Source organism: Anastrepha ludens, chromosome 2, assembly GCF_028408465.1.
Source record: "Anastrepha ludens isolate Willacy chromosome 2, idAnaLude1.1, whole genome shotgun sequence".
In the NCBI taxonomy this organism is placed as follows: domain Eukaryota; kingdom Metazoa; phylum Arthropoda; class Insecta; order Diptera; family Tephritidae; genus Anastrepha; species Anastrepha ludens.
The window spans coordinates 51,417,659-51,433,004 of NC_071498.1; the positions used below are offsets into that span (position 1 = coordinate 51,417,659).

The 15,346-nt window shown below is 34.4% G+C and overlaps 1 protein-coding gene across 1 annotated transcript in view; it reads left to right on the top strand.

Annotated features, from left to right (window-relative positions):
- LOC128862011 (proteoglycan 4) overlaps positions 1-15,346 on the top strand; it is a 102,463-nt gene that overhangs the window by 32,186 nt on the left and 54,931 nt on the right. The window contains exon 5 of the mRNA XM_054100429.1: positions 5,186-5,444. Within this exon, the coding sequence (XP_053956404.1) occupies positions 5,186-5,444 (259 nt within the window). The remainder of the gene's footprint in view (positions 1-5,185; positions 5,445-15,346) is intronic.

Here is a 15,346-nt window from a genome sequence, read left to right on the forward strand (position 1 = left end):
TTTAAATAAAATTCACTTAAAAACATGATAACATTTCAGTTTGAGGCCTTGAATTTTAATATCATATAAATGGCAAAAAATGCACAAATAATTGAAAATAAAAAATAAAAGAATCCCCTGAATCCTTTTGCCACATACACACCTTGATCAAACATTTCCGGACCGCCAGGTCACGTTCTAAGCCAACTGATTCAAGTTTTGATTTTTTTGATAGATTACCAAAGCCATGATTAACATTCGTACCAAAATTTTATTGCCATTGCTTGACATTTATAAAAATTACGCTGTCTTGAGTAAATCTGCAGGTGTTTTCGATTTATGCAGTTTTAAAAATTGACTTGAATTTGCAGCAATGAGTTTGTATTAAAGTTTGTCTTAAAAATGCATTCAATGCGAAAACTTTAGAAATGTTGAGGAACTGTTTCGAGGATGATATTCTAAAGAATACACAGTTTACGAGTGGCATGAACGCTTCAGAAGAGATTGTGAGTCCATCGAGGATGGCAAACGTAGTGGCCGTCGACATCGAAAACCAATAAAAATAAAGTTCAATAAAGTTAAAGAAAAGTTGATCAACAATCGAAAATTAACTATCATAGAGCTGGCAGAGGGCTAGAATATTGCTTATGGATCCATTCAGGACATTGTAGTTACTGAGATATGATTTGGGTTTATGTCATATAGCTGAAAAGTTGGTCCCAAAGAATCTGAATATCATACAAAAAAGTGACCGCGTAGATATCGCCATAGACATGATTTCCAAGTATGAGTTCGGCCAAGCTTTTATCAAACGCTTCACTACGGAACTTTATGAGACGTTTACGTGAAACAATTCGCCAAAAAGGAAGGCACTTCATCTTAATGACTCCCCGTTTCTGTTTGATCGAGTCAAAAAACCACTACAGAGAACGCGTATTGGCGGCCGAAAGGAAGTAGTGGACAAATCGAAGACGGCTCTGATGGCTATATCGAAAATGAAGATCCAGAAACGTTTCAAGAACTGGATGAAACGCTGGCAGGAGTGCATTGAAGTTGATGGCGAGCACCTTGAATGCAGAATAAACTTGTATATTGAATGTTCAGAATATATTTCGGAAACTTTTTGCTCAATGTGGTATATCTATTCCAAAGAATGAATGCCCAAATCTCACCGTTACAAAGAACTTAAACCAATTCTGAATATGGTCAGTTGATTATTTCAATACAGTTCCTTTACTCATAAGAATACTAATTCAAGCACCGTCAAATTCCTTGGTCACATCATCCCTCCTAAGCTCTTATTCTAAGTTTAGTGTTTTATATATATTGTAGAAGGTGGCACAAAACTAATAAACAAATTTTCTTTTCGAATATTTTTTTTACTATATAAAAAGAAAATTTTTTTTTTGACTAACGGAAATCTTTATATTGACCTTTACGCACTCCATCGCTTGTTTGTCTATATACTACGGCTGTCTGGTTCCTCACCATCATCAGTTATAGCAGTGAAGTTTGGCGCTCAACTAATACGAGTATACCTCGAAATTGCCTCAATCACCAGAGGGAGTTTCACTGGTCTCATATAATGACGGTTGTTCGATAATGGCGTCCGGCAATGACATCGAATACTTGTTTTCCAAAGCGAACGTCTATCTCGGCAGCCTTAATCGCTTTTTTACGGCGAGGAATTTGCAGTTTTCCCACACTAAATCCACGGTGACCCTCTTTATCACGTGGTTGAAAGTGATCAAACTGCAGCTATAGGTGAAAGACGATAACCCGTAAATACCGAGCGTTAACCACTCACACATATTAGGTATCACCTTCGACATTTTGCTTTCCTTCTCAACGCATATAACCGCAATTGCCACGGAGGTTCAAGCCCGCAACAAGGACATCAAATCGCTAACCGGCACCACTTGGTGCAAATACAAAGAAATGTTACTGGATACATTTAAAACAATTGACCGACCGGCACTAAATTGCGCTACGCCCGTTTAGTCGCCTAGCACTAGTGATTCAAAGTGAACAAAGCTCCAGACCTGTCAAACTACTGCTGTCAGGACAGCCAAAGGATGCCTTCTGATGTGCCCTCTAAAACTCCTCCTCAACGAGGCTTCCATGCTTACAGTCAAGGTGCACAGCAAGCGATTTTGGCTTGGGTGCAACCATAGGAATCGTCCCTGAAAACATTTGTTGGAGCCTAAACTACCTTCTGGGGCGAGTTCGGAGACATCTCTTCGACTACACTAACGAGATTCAAGACCAACCGCAACTGCAATTGCTGGATTGGACAGTATATAGACAGACATTAAACGACAATCATCGGGAGACTCTCACCACCTTCCAAAACTTCCTACCCCCTAATGCCGTTATTGCAGTCCAACCACCATCCATTGCAGACAAAGAGCTTCAGCTGTCTCGTAATACCCGAGTAACTTTGGCTCAATTACAGTCTGGATATTGTAGCAGTTAAAATCCTACCTATCTAGACATTCTCAATTTATGCCCGCACAATACTAACCAACTATTCACATGCTCCCTTAAACTCAGTCATCCAACACCTCACTCCCTCTGGACCCAACTCAACGAAAATGCATGTTTCGTGGGCCTACCGTTAGATGAATTAGATGATGACGATCGGTGAATACACCGCCATGGCAGTACTTAGTGAACTGCTACAACAAGAACAACAACAAAGCCCTACATCTCGTTGTGAACCTTAGCTTCCATAATTCTTTGCCATGCATCTCAGCTCATGACCATTCTACGATAGCTGGCCGCTCTTATGCTGCTTTTTCGTCCTTCTTGTCCTCAACGCCACCTAACCGCGGACATCCTCTTCACTTTTAACCACGCGCATCTAGCACTTTACGTGGTATTCTTTCATCAGGCATTCTGAAAGCGTGCAGTCCTAGGTGTTTCTTCCTTTCATATTTATGATCGCCAGTTTTAAGATCTGCTGATTTTTTCAGCGCGTTAAGCCTTGCGAGGTATTTCGTTTTGTGTTCGTTGATCTTTAATCGAAATAATTTTGCTTTTGTGTGGAGTGCTTGAATACTTCTTTTGGAATTCGTATTTCTCGCAGGGATGGCCAGATCATCAGCAAAGCCGCATATTGTTTGGGGGAATATGGTCTCTGATGTTTTGGGGAATATAGTCTCTGATGGATCAGCATCTTTAATTACGTAGTCTAAAATCAGATTAAACATAAGCATAGACAGCGCATCTTACTGCTTTGCTCCTGTTTCCGCGTTGAATAAATCAGACGCTTTGTCTTGTAAAAGTGTTTTGGAATAGGTCTCTGCTAGGATTAGGCTTACCAGCGATGTTAATTTTTTCGAAGCTATCAAGCTTAGAAGTGTCAAATATGGCCTCCCGAAAATAACTCAGCCATCTCGTTAAAGATATGTGCGGTATTCCATGGCTACCTCGGAGATTGTCGACTGAAAATGTGGGTATTATCTGCTGGTATAGTATTGCACATTAAATATTGACATCTCTTCAGCCTGAAAAATACTAAAATGGTAGGTTAACAGAGATTCCTAGATGCTCGGAATATACGTCGCCGCTCAGCTTGCGTTCTAACTTTCAGCCATCTGTGAATCTGTGAACATTAGGGTGGAAGTTGCGGGAGGGAGAGCTTAGCATACCACTTCGCGAAGCTCCGAAATAGCGGTTAGGAGCTTAGTTAATGCTTGAAAAGTTTTCTAAATTGTTGACTCATATCCGTATTGTCCCGCTGCTATATCGCCTGTAGTTATACTGAAAAGCAATAGTAATTTAGTTTGGAATACATTTTTTACTAGGAGAAATAGAGGCCTAGTGTGTCCATGGGGTTGCGAGTAGGCGTACTTTTGTACGCCAATTACATTTATAGTTAAGTGCAAACTGTGATTGTCTTTATGGATTTTCTACTTTAACAGGAGAAAGGAAAAATTACCAATCTATTAGGTAAACGAATTGTTTACGGTGCAACTTTAACATACCATATACAGGGTCCGCCATATAACTTTACGGAATTAAAAACACTATAAAAAAGAAACTACTCAATATTTTTCCAAACTGTTTTTTTTATTTTGAAGTACAATTCTTCCGGTTAATGATGGAATACAACTTCATTCCAATTAGACTTTGTACGGCGTCATACCAGGGTCTTTACGCAAAATTCGTCTCAATGATGTCTCCAAAATGTCCAATTGTTGAGAACGACGGTGAACTGATGTTCCTGGTGATTCACGAACACTCTCGGCCACAGCAGCAATATTTTCGGGTGTACGCACGGTTTTTGGTCGGCCATGCGTTGGTTTGTCAATAAGCAATCCAGTTTCTCTTACTTCTTTCGCAAAGTAACGCACATACGCTTCATTCGGTGCTTTTCTTCTTCCCATTGCCGTACGTAATTTTCGTACACATTCTGCAACATTACCATGATTTTCAAAGTAAGGTCGCAATATTTCCCATCGTTCTTTGTGTATACGACCAATTTCGTTCAGCGGAAGAATAAAACTAATTTTCTGTCAAATCAGATGACAGCTTAGTATTACCATTCTTCAAATAATACCTAGTTCAAATCCGTAACGATAGATGGCGGGCCCTATATAATAACTTCAGGTTGCCTTCATTAAGGTTCGAAATTGTATTGTGTCTAATAAGTCTGATACTTTGCATGAATTTCATTTAAGTTCTTTAGCAGATTCATTGTATATTTGTGCATTTATATACATCCGTATTTTCGATTGAGTATTGGAGTATTTTACAATGTATTTTACAACAAATTTTACAATATACAAAAATATCGTGTTTACTTAGCCATAGTTTATATAAAGTTTACAAAAAATACTTGTATTTTGTCTTCTTCTCTCGTTTTTCTCCAACACGAATTTCTTTTCATTTTCCATTTTCTCTTACTTGCTTCTCTCATTTAACTTTGAACATAATTTAATAATAAAATATTGCTACTCTTGCTGTCGTCGTCATCGTTGCCATCGTAATTTTCATCGTAATTGCATTGTGGAATATTATAAAAAAAAATACAAATACAAATAATATTTATTTTATGATATTTATGATAAACCTTTTACTTGCAATTTGTTTAATAACTCATATTTTTCTTTCCAATTTTATGCATTTATATACTTTTTTTTTCGTTCTTGTTTCTTTCTTCTTCCTCTTCTTCTTCCACCTCTGCTCTTCTCTTTTGCAGGCGGGTGAGTCAAATGGCCTATTCAAAAAGACTATGTCAAAATTGAGCACAGAATATCGTTTGCAATTCGTTTGGCCCAATGTCCGACGAATAAAGGGCATTGAGGCCGGCGATGCGGCGGATCACCCCAGAAAATCAATATCAATGGGGGCGCTCAAAGCTAGCAAACAACAACAGCAACAACAACTGCATCTAAGGCAACAACCACAACCGGCGATGCCAACGGTTCATAAAAAACGTACAACAAATCAGAAAGAAGGTGCGACAATATAAAATTGTCGCTAATCATTAATAATTAATTAAAAAAAAAATCATAATAATAATTACTTTAAATTTTAATTACGAGTAAAAGTAACAAATTTTTTGAATTCTCTTAAACTAATTTACTAACATAATAACTAAAAATTATTAATTTACAAATGAGTAATTCAATTAACTGAGTCACGAAATTTATGTTTTTTAATTGCGGTCGTAGCATTTGATTACAAAAATCAAAACAAAAAATTGTTGAATTTTTTTCGCAAATTGAAAATATGAAAAGGCGGCACAATAGTGATTCTGTGGTGAAAGTGAAAAATTGCTTGAGTCCATATCATCTTCAGTCAAGATGATCTTCGACTGACTTGCGTTCGAATAAATTGAAGTCCATTATATTTAGAGAATTTTTCAGGAAGTTGAAGCAGCGCAAATTGTATTAATCTTGGGTAACTGATAGTGGCATGTACTTTTAAGCAATCTAATTTCGACAAATAAAAAAAAAAAAAATTATTTTCGAAGTCAGGAATGAGCGATTTTTATATCTAAAAAAAGCAACAAAAAAAAAAACAAAAATGCAAAAAAATATACTCAATTATACAATATGTTGGAAAAACAAATGGATATTCTCTATTCTGGACGAAAAATTAAAAAAAAGTTTTTGTTTTTATCAAAAGCAAAAGAAGGCATCATGCAAGTCTGGCATACTTTATTAATACATCTTGAGGCGGATGAACTTTTACGAACTTAAATTAAAACTAACTCATCTAAAGTTGTTTTTGCACAGTCATCATCATCAGGTAGCGATTACAGCTCAGGGTGAGCTTTAGCTTCATCCACAATCCTCTTCCAATCTGCACGGTTCATAGCAACAGATCTCCAGCTCCTAACTCGTAGCTTTTTCAGGTCGGTTATGGCTTGGTCAAGCCAAGACGTCCTCGGGCTCGGGTCATTAGACAATTCGTTGATGAAAAAGATTTTTGGGGGCGGCTGTCTTCCATGCGCACAGTGTGCCCTAACCATCGAAGCCTTTGGGATTTATTGTATTTCACGACGTCTTTTCCCTGGCATAAGTTTAGCAACTCATCGTTGTAGCGTATTCGGTACGTTCCATCGTTGCAGCGTATGGGGCCAAACACCCTTCGGAGTACTTTTCGTTCGAAAACTCTTAAGCTAATATACTTTCGTCTTTGTTTGTCAATGTCCAGCACTTGCAGCCGTAGGACAGTTTTCATTTACGTGTGAGCAGTTTCGACTTCGGTAATTTGGTGTGGGTGTAATATGCTTTGCTTGCTGCCATTATTCTGTCTTGTATTGTGTCGTAACTACTGTTGTCATTTTTTATTAACACTCCCAAATATTTGAAGTGTTGAACACCCTCAAAGGTTAATGCCCCGATTTGGATGTTTTCAAGACTTCGTCTTTCTTCGCTGCGGGAGACCTTCAGATATTTAGTTTTGCCTTCATTTATTCTAAGGCCTACTGATTTTGCACGAAATTCAATATTACAGAAGGTTTCAATGATATATCTTTTGTTCCTTGCCACTATTGCGATATCATCCGCGTACGCGATTGTTATTCCTGAGCGACTAAAAAGGTTTCCAAACTTCACTTCGTTTTTTATCGCATAGTGTAGAAGGAGATTAAATAACGGTGTGGAAAGCGCGTCACCTTGTTTTACGCCACAGGAGATTTCGAAGGGCTTTGACACTGTTTGTTGAACAACATCTTTTCCAGTGGTGTTAGCTAGTGTTGCCATGACCAGCTGAATAAATTTGTCGCTGATACCCAAGTTGGAGAGCGCTTCTGGGATTTTGTCTCGGAGGATACTATCAAAGGCTTGTTTGAAATCGACGAATGTGGATGTGTACGTCTAAGTTGCATTCATAGCATTTTTCAAAATTTTGCTTTAACATAAAGATTTGAACTGTTGTTGATCGACCTGGGCGAAATCCGCCTTGGTATTCGCCCAAGATTTTTTCTGCTTCCGCAGTTAGCCGGGATGCGAGGATTCGAGAAAAGATTTTATATGTGGAATTTAGGAGAGTGATTCCACGGTAGTTTTCACAGTTTAATTTGTCTCCCTTTCTGTGAATAGGAGTTACCAACCCTACACGCCATGCTTCCGAAATGCTGCCTCGATGCCATATTCTTAAAAAGAGATGCAGCAGAACTTGATGTCCGTTGTCGTTGAGGTACTTCAGTAGCTCTATGGGAATGCCATCTTTCCCAGGAGCCTTCTTGTTACTCATATGAGTAATATCTTTATCAAGTTCCATCAAAGTTGGTTCCGGCTCCGCCGCATTATTGTCGGGCGTAAAGTTTATGAGATATGATGCGCTTGCCGTAACATGCCGTTTCTAAAATTTGTTTTATAGATCAGAGCTAGAAACTATGTTTAACTTTCTTAATGAATACTTTAATTCAACTAAATAGCAGAACACTTGGTGCATTTGCCTTATTTCGACAAACAAAATTCTTTATTTTCATGTAAAAAATAAAAAAAAAACTTGGTTTCGAAACCTTTTTGCGCGTTACCTTTAGGCGAATTTGCTTGGCAAAATCCAAAAGTATTTCGAACCAGACTAGTAAATCTAGCCATACTTCGCTTTGGCCCAATAAATTTTGGGATAACTTATGTATATATTTTCGTTTAGCTAATACATGTTGTGAATTTGAGTTAAATCGAACTATAAATACTATATTTAGAGATATCTCAGCCCCAGCGCCCTCTACGGAGTGAATTTTGAAACGAAATAGTTCCCTTTATATAGTTGATATACAGTCCCGTTCAATTGATTAGAGGCAATAATTTTTAGGCACTAAAATGTTTATTACAGCAACAGTGTTTGATTTATTAATCCAAGGTTTTCTGATAATTCAAGTGAACACTGTACTTTGCTCGAAAATAAACCCGAATCGTAGCAGGAAAACTGTTTGATTTATTGGTGCACTTGATCAGAGGCACTAATCAAATAATTGAAAATAATACAAAATATAGGATTTTTTTTTTCATTTGTAATACTAAGGCTTAAGGGCTCCCGGTGGTCTAGAATTTCTAGAAAATCGATTTTTTTGTTTTTTGATATTTCAAAAGTACAGGATTGCCCATATTCGACGGACCCATGTGTTTTTTGGGCACATTCCAATCGACGAGGCTTGTCCGCAGGCAACAATCTTTACGTCAATTGAATCTTATATGGGAATAAATGCAAATCAATGCGGATAATTCGTTGTAAAGTGGTCCGAGCAATGCCCAACTGCTGAGAACGGCGATTTTGGGATGTTCTTGGAGACGCCTTGGTCGGTTTTGATTTGGCATCTTCGGATTAGAAACAGCATCACCAGTCGAAAACCTTTCGTACAAACGTTTAATGGTGTTCTTAGAAGGCGCACTTTTCACATTATCTAATTTTTTATACGCACGTTGACTTTTCACTTCTTTTGTTGAATGTAAATTTCAACAATTTGGGAGCGCTCGCGTGGCGTGTACTGTTCCATGATAAAAGACTGACGAGTATGTCATTAAGTGATCTGACATCTCTGTCGAAAGATACAGGGTTCCCAGATGGGTCCGTCGAATATTGGCAACCCTGCGTAGGCTTTTAAGAATATACTGTAAAATTTTACAAGGATATTCCAGTATTACCGATTCTATAGTCGTTTTAGCAGGTAGAGTCAGATGCGTCACGCGGCCACTCTTAAAACTTTAAACTCAATTATCTCAAAACCACTTTTTTCGCCCTGGTGCAGTCAAAAAAAAAGACATACTATTCAACCGAATTGTCACAAATTTGAATATGTTGTTCACAACGTCAATGGCTATCGCCCGAACTAGAATCATATTATTATTTCAATTATTTCGTATCTTTTTGATTAAAAACAGAAAAAAAAACAATTTTTAGAGTGTCAAATTCAAAACCGCGCCATTTTGTTATTTTTATTCTAATAAGGGATATAGTTTACTGATTAATATTTTTTTTGGGTTTTTTTGGTTTCAAATAAATAGAAGAGTCCAAATGGACAACACCGTGCAGGACCAATTTTAAGGGAGAGTCAACTTCAGCACCATTTTTAAAATTATTAAAACTAAAAAATTTATGTATCGTTTTTTATTTTTTTTTTGTAAAAAAAAAATTCTAAAAATACCCGAAATTTTCGAGCTCTAGACGTTGATGAATGAATTTGTATAAATTCTCTAGTTATCCTAATAAAATTTTAGACCAGACCGTTTTAATGATTCAAATGAAAATATTTTTGCGCAATCCTATATCAATTATGACTCTTAATTAAGTTTAAGTTTCAATTAATATATTTGCAGGTACTAATTTTTTAATTTACAAAAATTTATTTATAATCTTCTCTGTAAATTGGACTCAAGTGTGAAATGTTTTTGACTCCGAACTGTAACTGAACTATTTTTTGAGTTCCAGTATTATGAGCGGATTTATCTTTCTCATCGTTAATAAATTATTTGAACAGGCCTACCAGTAGTTCAAAATGAGAGGCTCCAAAGTTTTCTGTACTTTTTTTTGGATATTGGATATTGAGAGGCTGTTAACCAAATGCGTAAGCTCGTGGAAATATTCAAATATTCAAAGAGATAATTTGACTCGATGCAGAGGACGCTTTACTAGATGTATTCTATGGAACCTAAACGTCGCCTTAGATCAAGTGCTCAAGAAAAAGTATAAGTATTTTGAGCTGTTGATATAATGGAGAAGATTAATTGGATTTAGGTTGGCGCACGGCCCCAGGCTGTCGAAGAAAAAAGCTCCCAGTGACCTTAGTCGTCTAGCTGCCAAATCCCGGACATTTACAGAGAAAATGCTTACAGTCTCCTGCTCCGGAAGGTCACCACAGCTTCTGCAATGGGGGTTAAATGCTAAACCTATCTTTTCCACGTGTGTGCCGATCGTCCACAGCTACGAGTTTGGAAATTGAGAAATAATTTTGTGCAGTTCCCCTTTAACAAATGTCAAGGGGATGCCGATGACCGCTTTACTAGTAAAGGAAAAAGTGCTAAGGCTTGTTAAATCTCCACAATGATTGTAAGACTTGCTGTTGGTACAAAATGGCTGTTTGGAAGTCGCCTTTGCCCAAAACTACGAACTTTACGTCATAATCGAGAGTCAAAACCATACCTAGAGTCATTTTACTTATATAAATATACAGACAAGAATTATGCTGCAAGAGAATAGGAACCTGCAATATCTAAAAGGTATCCAGTGGCATACCTCTATTCCTTGTAACTCTGAAGCTTTTCAGTATTAAGGATTCTATTGTCTGTAAATGATAGTCTGGCGTTTATGAGAGTACGCCGCTAGACACCACACCATAGATTTCAACCCGTTTGCGTTTCAGATCACAGAGCATAGATGGAATTTGTACAACCGAACAGAATTTTTCTTTGGATTGGTATGTGTAACTCAAAATCTTAAGAAAAAAGAAATTTGTAGTCTGGCCATATGGGAACAGGGAAATTGATTGAACTGAAACTGGAAGTCATATAGCAATACCAGGTATACTTTTTCATAAATGCTGCATAAATAGATATAATACAAAAAAGACGGTTTTATGAAAACAAAAAGTAATAAAAATTAATAAAATATTTGAGTCTCAAATTAGCCATCAAAATGGTGAATTTAAACTAACGAAGCCTTTCACTTTCGCCACAGAATTGTTACTAACTTTTGAACCAAATTTGAAAATTAGGAACTTAAAAACTGCTAGTAGTGATTGTTACAAAAGATAGGTTTTCTTAATTCTCTTTTAGCGAACAATTTTGACAAAATTACATAAATCCTACCGATTTTTTGCTCTTAAAGCTAAATAATATTTAACGTTCGCGATAGTAGATTTACTTTCGAAAGTATTTTGAATTATTTTGAAGTTTTTTATGTACACGTCGTCGTAAATCTGTTGCTTCAAAAATAAAAATCGAGATAAAATATTTAGTATAATGGAAATTTCAATTAACAGAGAGTGAAAAATGTCCAAAAAAGCGCAACATGTTTGAAATTTTATAGAAGCTACAACAAAATTTTAAAATATGAAATATAAAAACAAAGAAGTTATTTTATTAGAATAAACTATTGTAATTGTTTTTGTGCTGGAGTTTTTTGACTTGTAAAATAAAAATCTGTTTCAAAAAAGTGCTGATTAGAGGCTTTGCGCATTTTGATTAAGATTTGTTGGAATAATGGTACGCCTAGTAACATGCAAGACATATTTATCCTGAATTTGCCCTAAATTTTCTCTTGAAATTTTAATAAAAGCACTCAAAAACATGTTGCGTACTTTTAGGTCACTTTTCTGATGTTGCAATTTGCATACTTTGTTAATTTCAAACTTCTGCTAATGAAACATGAACAATTATATGTAGCCTTAAAATAAGTTAAAACAACTACACGCCGAAAAAAAACGTTTTTGAAATCAATAAATTCGGGTGTTAAGAACAATGTTAAAATTTTCTAGAAAAAAAATCAAAATTTTACATATCCGCATTTGGAAATATCTTCTAGTATGGTTTATAAAACCACTGCACTTTAGAGAGTAAATTAAAAGCAAATTTCTCGAAGCATTTCCAAGGCAAACTTACTTGCAGCACATCAAAACGACTTACTTGATTTTACTAACATTTTTAACTGGTTGTGTAGTTTACGTACATAGTGTCTAATAGCAATTACAAGTAAGCTGTAATATGATTTTGTTTATTTTTTGTATTTTTTAATTCAATTACTTTTCTTAGATAAACTTAATTTTTGCTTTAGAATTTTGGTTGCCAATTTCTTGAACAGAAATCTATAATACTGAAAATACTGAAAAATATTAAAAATTTTACTAAAAAAATTCTCTACTACAAAGTTTCCTTTTTTATATAGAACGAAATTAAAAGTAATGCAAAGTAACGCATTTACTATATATAAATATGCTTTTTTCAAAAGTAATAGCTAAAACAAAAAAAAAATTGACAAAAAGTAAGTTGAAAGTTTGAAAACGAAATGAATGACGTAAGTGTTGAAGTGTTTATAACATTGAAATATTTTCTCTTTGTTTTTTATTTACACATACAAAAATGAAATTAAGTGGACAGTAAAGGGTGTTGGGTAAAGGAAAATGTACACATGTAATTAAAAGTAAATTAATGAAAAATAATAACAAAATTAGAAAGTACAAAAAAAATATATATATTTGAAAATTTCCAACTTTTTTCAAACTTTATAAATGTATTAGTCTAGCGCTTATAAAATATTTTCAAAATATTCGCTAGTTCCCTTGTTCTAACTAATGAGGCACTCTTTTTTGCCATTTGTTGTGAAGCGAAAATTTCTCCTTTCACCCGCATCATTTACTACTCCATAAGCTATTATAATTTATTTCTTATATTATTTAAATGTAGCAGAAATATAGTGTGAGCATGCGAGTATACAAGAAAAGTTATTAAATTTATAGAAATGAAATTTGTTCTTAGTGAACTGTTATTTGAAATATTTAAGGGATTTTTAGTTCGGTTTAATTTCTTTGTAACTGTGAGGAAAGGCATGAGAATTATGTTTACATCCTTCATGAGATTGAGTTTTGTCATTTGTCTATTGTATTTTTAGATTATTTTTATAGAGTGAGGCGGTTCGGAATGCCGATAAACAAAGTCAGTAGCTTTTTAATCAATGATTTCCATTACTTAAGTGAAATTCAACGTTAGACTAGTCCTTCCATTGCTACTGTCATACGAGTATATGTTAGAGTATCCGTTCTTTTGCTGAAAATTTTATGGCCTCAAGTTATACAAACGAAACAAGTAATTTCGGATATCTCGAATATTTCTTATCGATGTAATCGAATCGATCTATTGTTCTTAACACATTTTCTGGCATAAAAGGTTTTATCTCCCTGAAGAGATAAAGTCATAAATCGATGTTAATTATATTTGTTTGTGTTTTCGGAGTGATTCGGAATCATTAGGAGTTATTCGAATATTTTCGGTGTTATGCATAATTTTTCGGAACGATGAAAAAATTTTAAATGATCAACTTTATTAATATACAAAAAACAAAAAAAAAATTAACTGTTCAATAAAATATATTGATCCACGATAGGTATTCAGCCATTAGCTGAATGCAATGTTATGTACGAATGTATGTATATATAAGAGGTAGCAAAAATAAATCACACTACCTAAACATTTATTGACTGCTGTATGCAAACCATTTAAAAAATGGTATAGGACATGTTTTCTGTAATTAATTAGCGCAAACTGCTACCTGAACTGCGTTTAAGGGGACAGATACCTGTAAACGGCCATATTTTTCCCTGATTTTCATTAGCATTATTTAAGATGAAGAAGTCAATATATTTTATTCAAAATTGGCAAATTGTGCAAAATTTCCGGGAGATCGCTCAATAACTTTTCGAGTTATCATCAATACACCAATTTGAAAAATATAGTTTTGAGAAAAACGCGTCTAAAGTCGGCAACGTAACTATACCTCTCCCAACGCTCGAACTCAAATAATAGTCTCGGCTGACGATCTATAATATAAGAAATACTTAAATTTACGTTCTAAAAATTTTTTTACATCTTCTTAAAGGATTATATTAACATTTTATGAAAAAAAAAAAATCGAAATTTTACAGGTATCTGTCCCCTTAATGAAATCCATTTCCTAGTGCCAAGTTTTTATAAACTTTTTACAGCATAGCCCACCTCATATCACTAGAGATGCGCCGAGTATTTGCTGCCAAGTCATCAAATGTTATCACTTGTATTAATCACAATTTTCGGAGTAGTTCGGGGTCATTCAAAATTGTGAGAAGTACAATAAAATAAATTTAAATAAGAATGCGAAAGTGTTCACTACCAAGTCAGTTGATTTTAGTTGTATTAGTTAGAATTTTCGGAGTAATTCGGAGTCACTCAAAGTTATGAGAAAATAAAATCTATGTAAATAAGAACTCGAAAGTGTTCGCTGCCAAGGCAATTAATCAGTTAATATTTTCGGAGTAATTTGAAATTATTCGGAGCTTTTTGGAATAATGGGTAATAAAATATACTTAATTAAAATTTTAGAAAGCAATTTACTGCAATGAAAATGTATAGTAAACTCTTCACTGAATTCTTTTTTAGACTTTTATTTTATTTTATATATTATTTAATTTATAATAAATTTATAATAAATTAATGAATTAATAGAATATACATACCTATTCTATATAAGCAAGGTTTCAGTGCTGATGATATTTAATTGCTACTTTATTTATTGAACATTTCATATTTCAATTAAAACTGTTAGAAAATATTTTCGGAGTATTTGAGAGCTTTACGGAACGATGGGAAAATAAAATTTATTTAATTCAAAAATATACATACAAAAAAATTATATTAATATAAATATAGATTTACTACTTTATTAACATTCTTTGTTCCTTTTGCAAAATTCAGGCATTAATTTACTGCAATTTTTCTTTAATGAAATAATATAATAATAATTTAAAATCATTAAAATGTAATAATAATTTAAAATAATCACTATATGCAATTCCGAATTTTTCGGAGTAATTCGGAGTTTGTTCGGAGTGATGAAAGAATTAAAAACTAATTAATCATAACAATAAATTGAAAATAATTAACCCGGTATACATTTGAAACCATGAAATCCACTTAACAATTCGCGATCTGACCTGACTTCTTTTAATTTACAACTCTTATTAGCAAATGTATTTGTAAAAAGGACGTATGCATAACATATTTAAATGCAGCTGATGCAAAATAGCTCTAAAATTATGACAGTATATATGGCAGGACTCCAACTACTTATTCTTGCTTAGCTTTATTTCGTGATTAGAACTCATATAAAATAAATCTTGGTAGTAAATCTGCATCGAAAGACAAAAACCAATTTTATT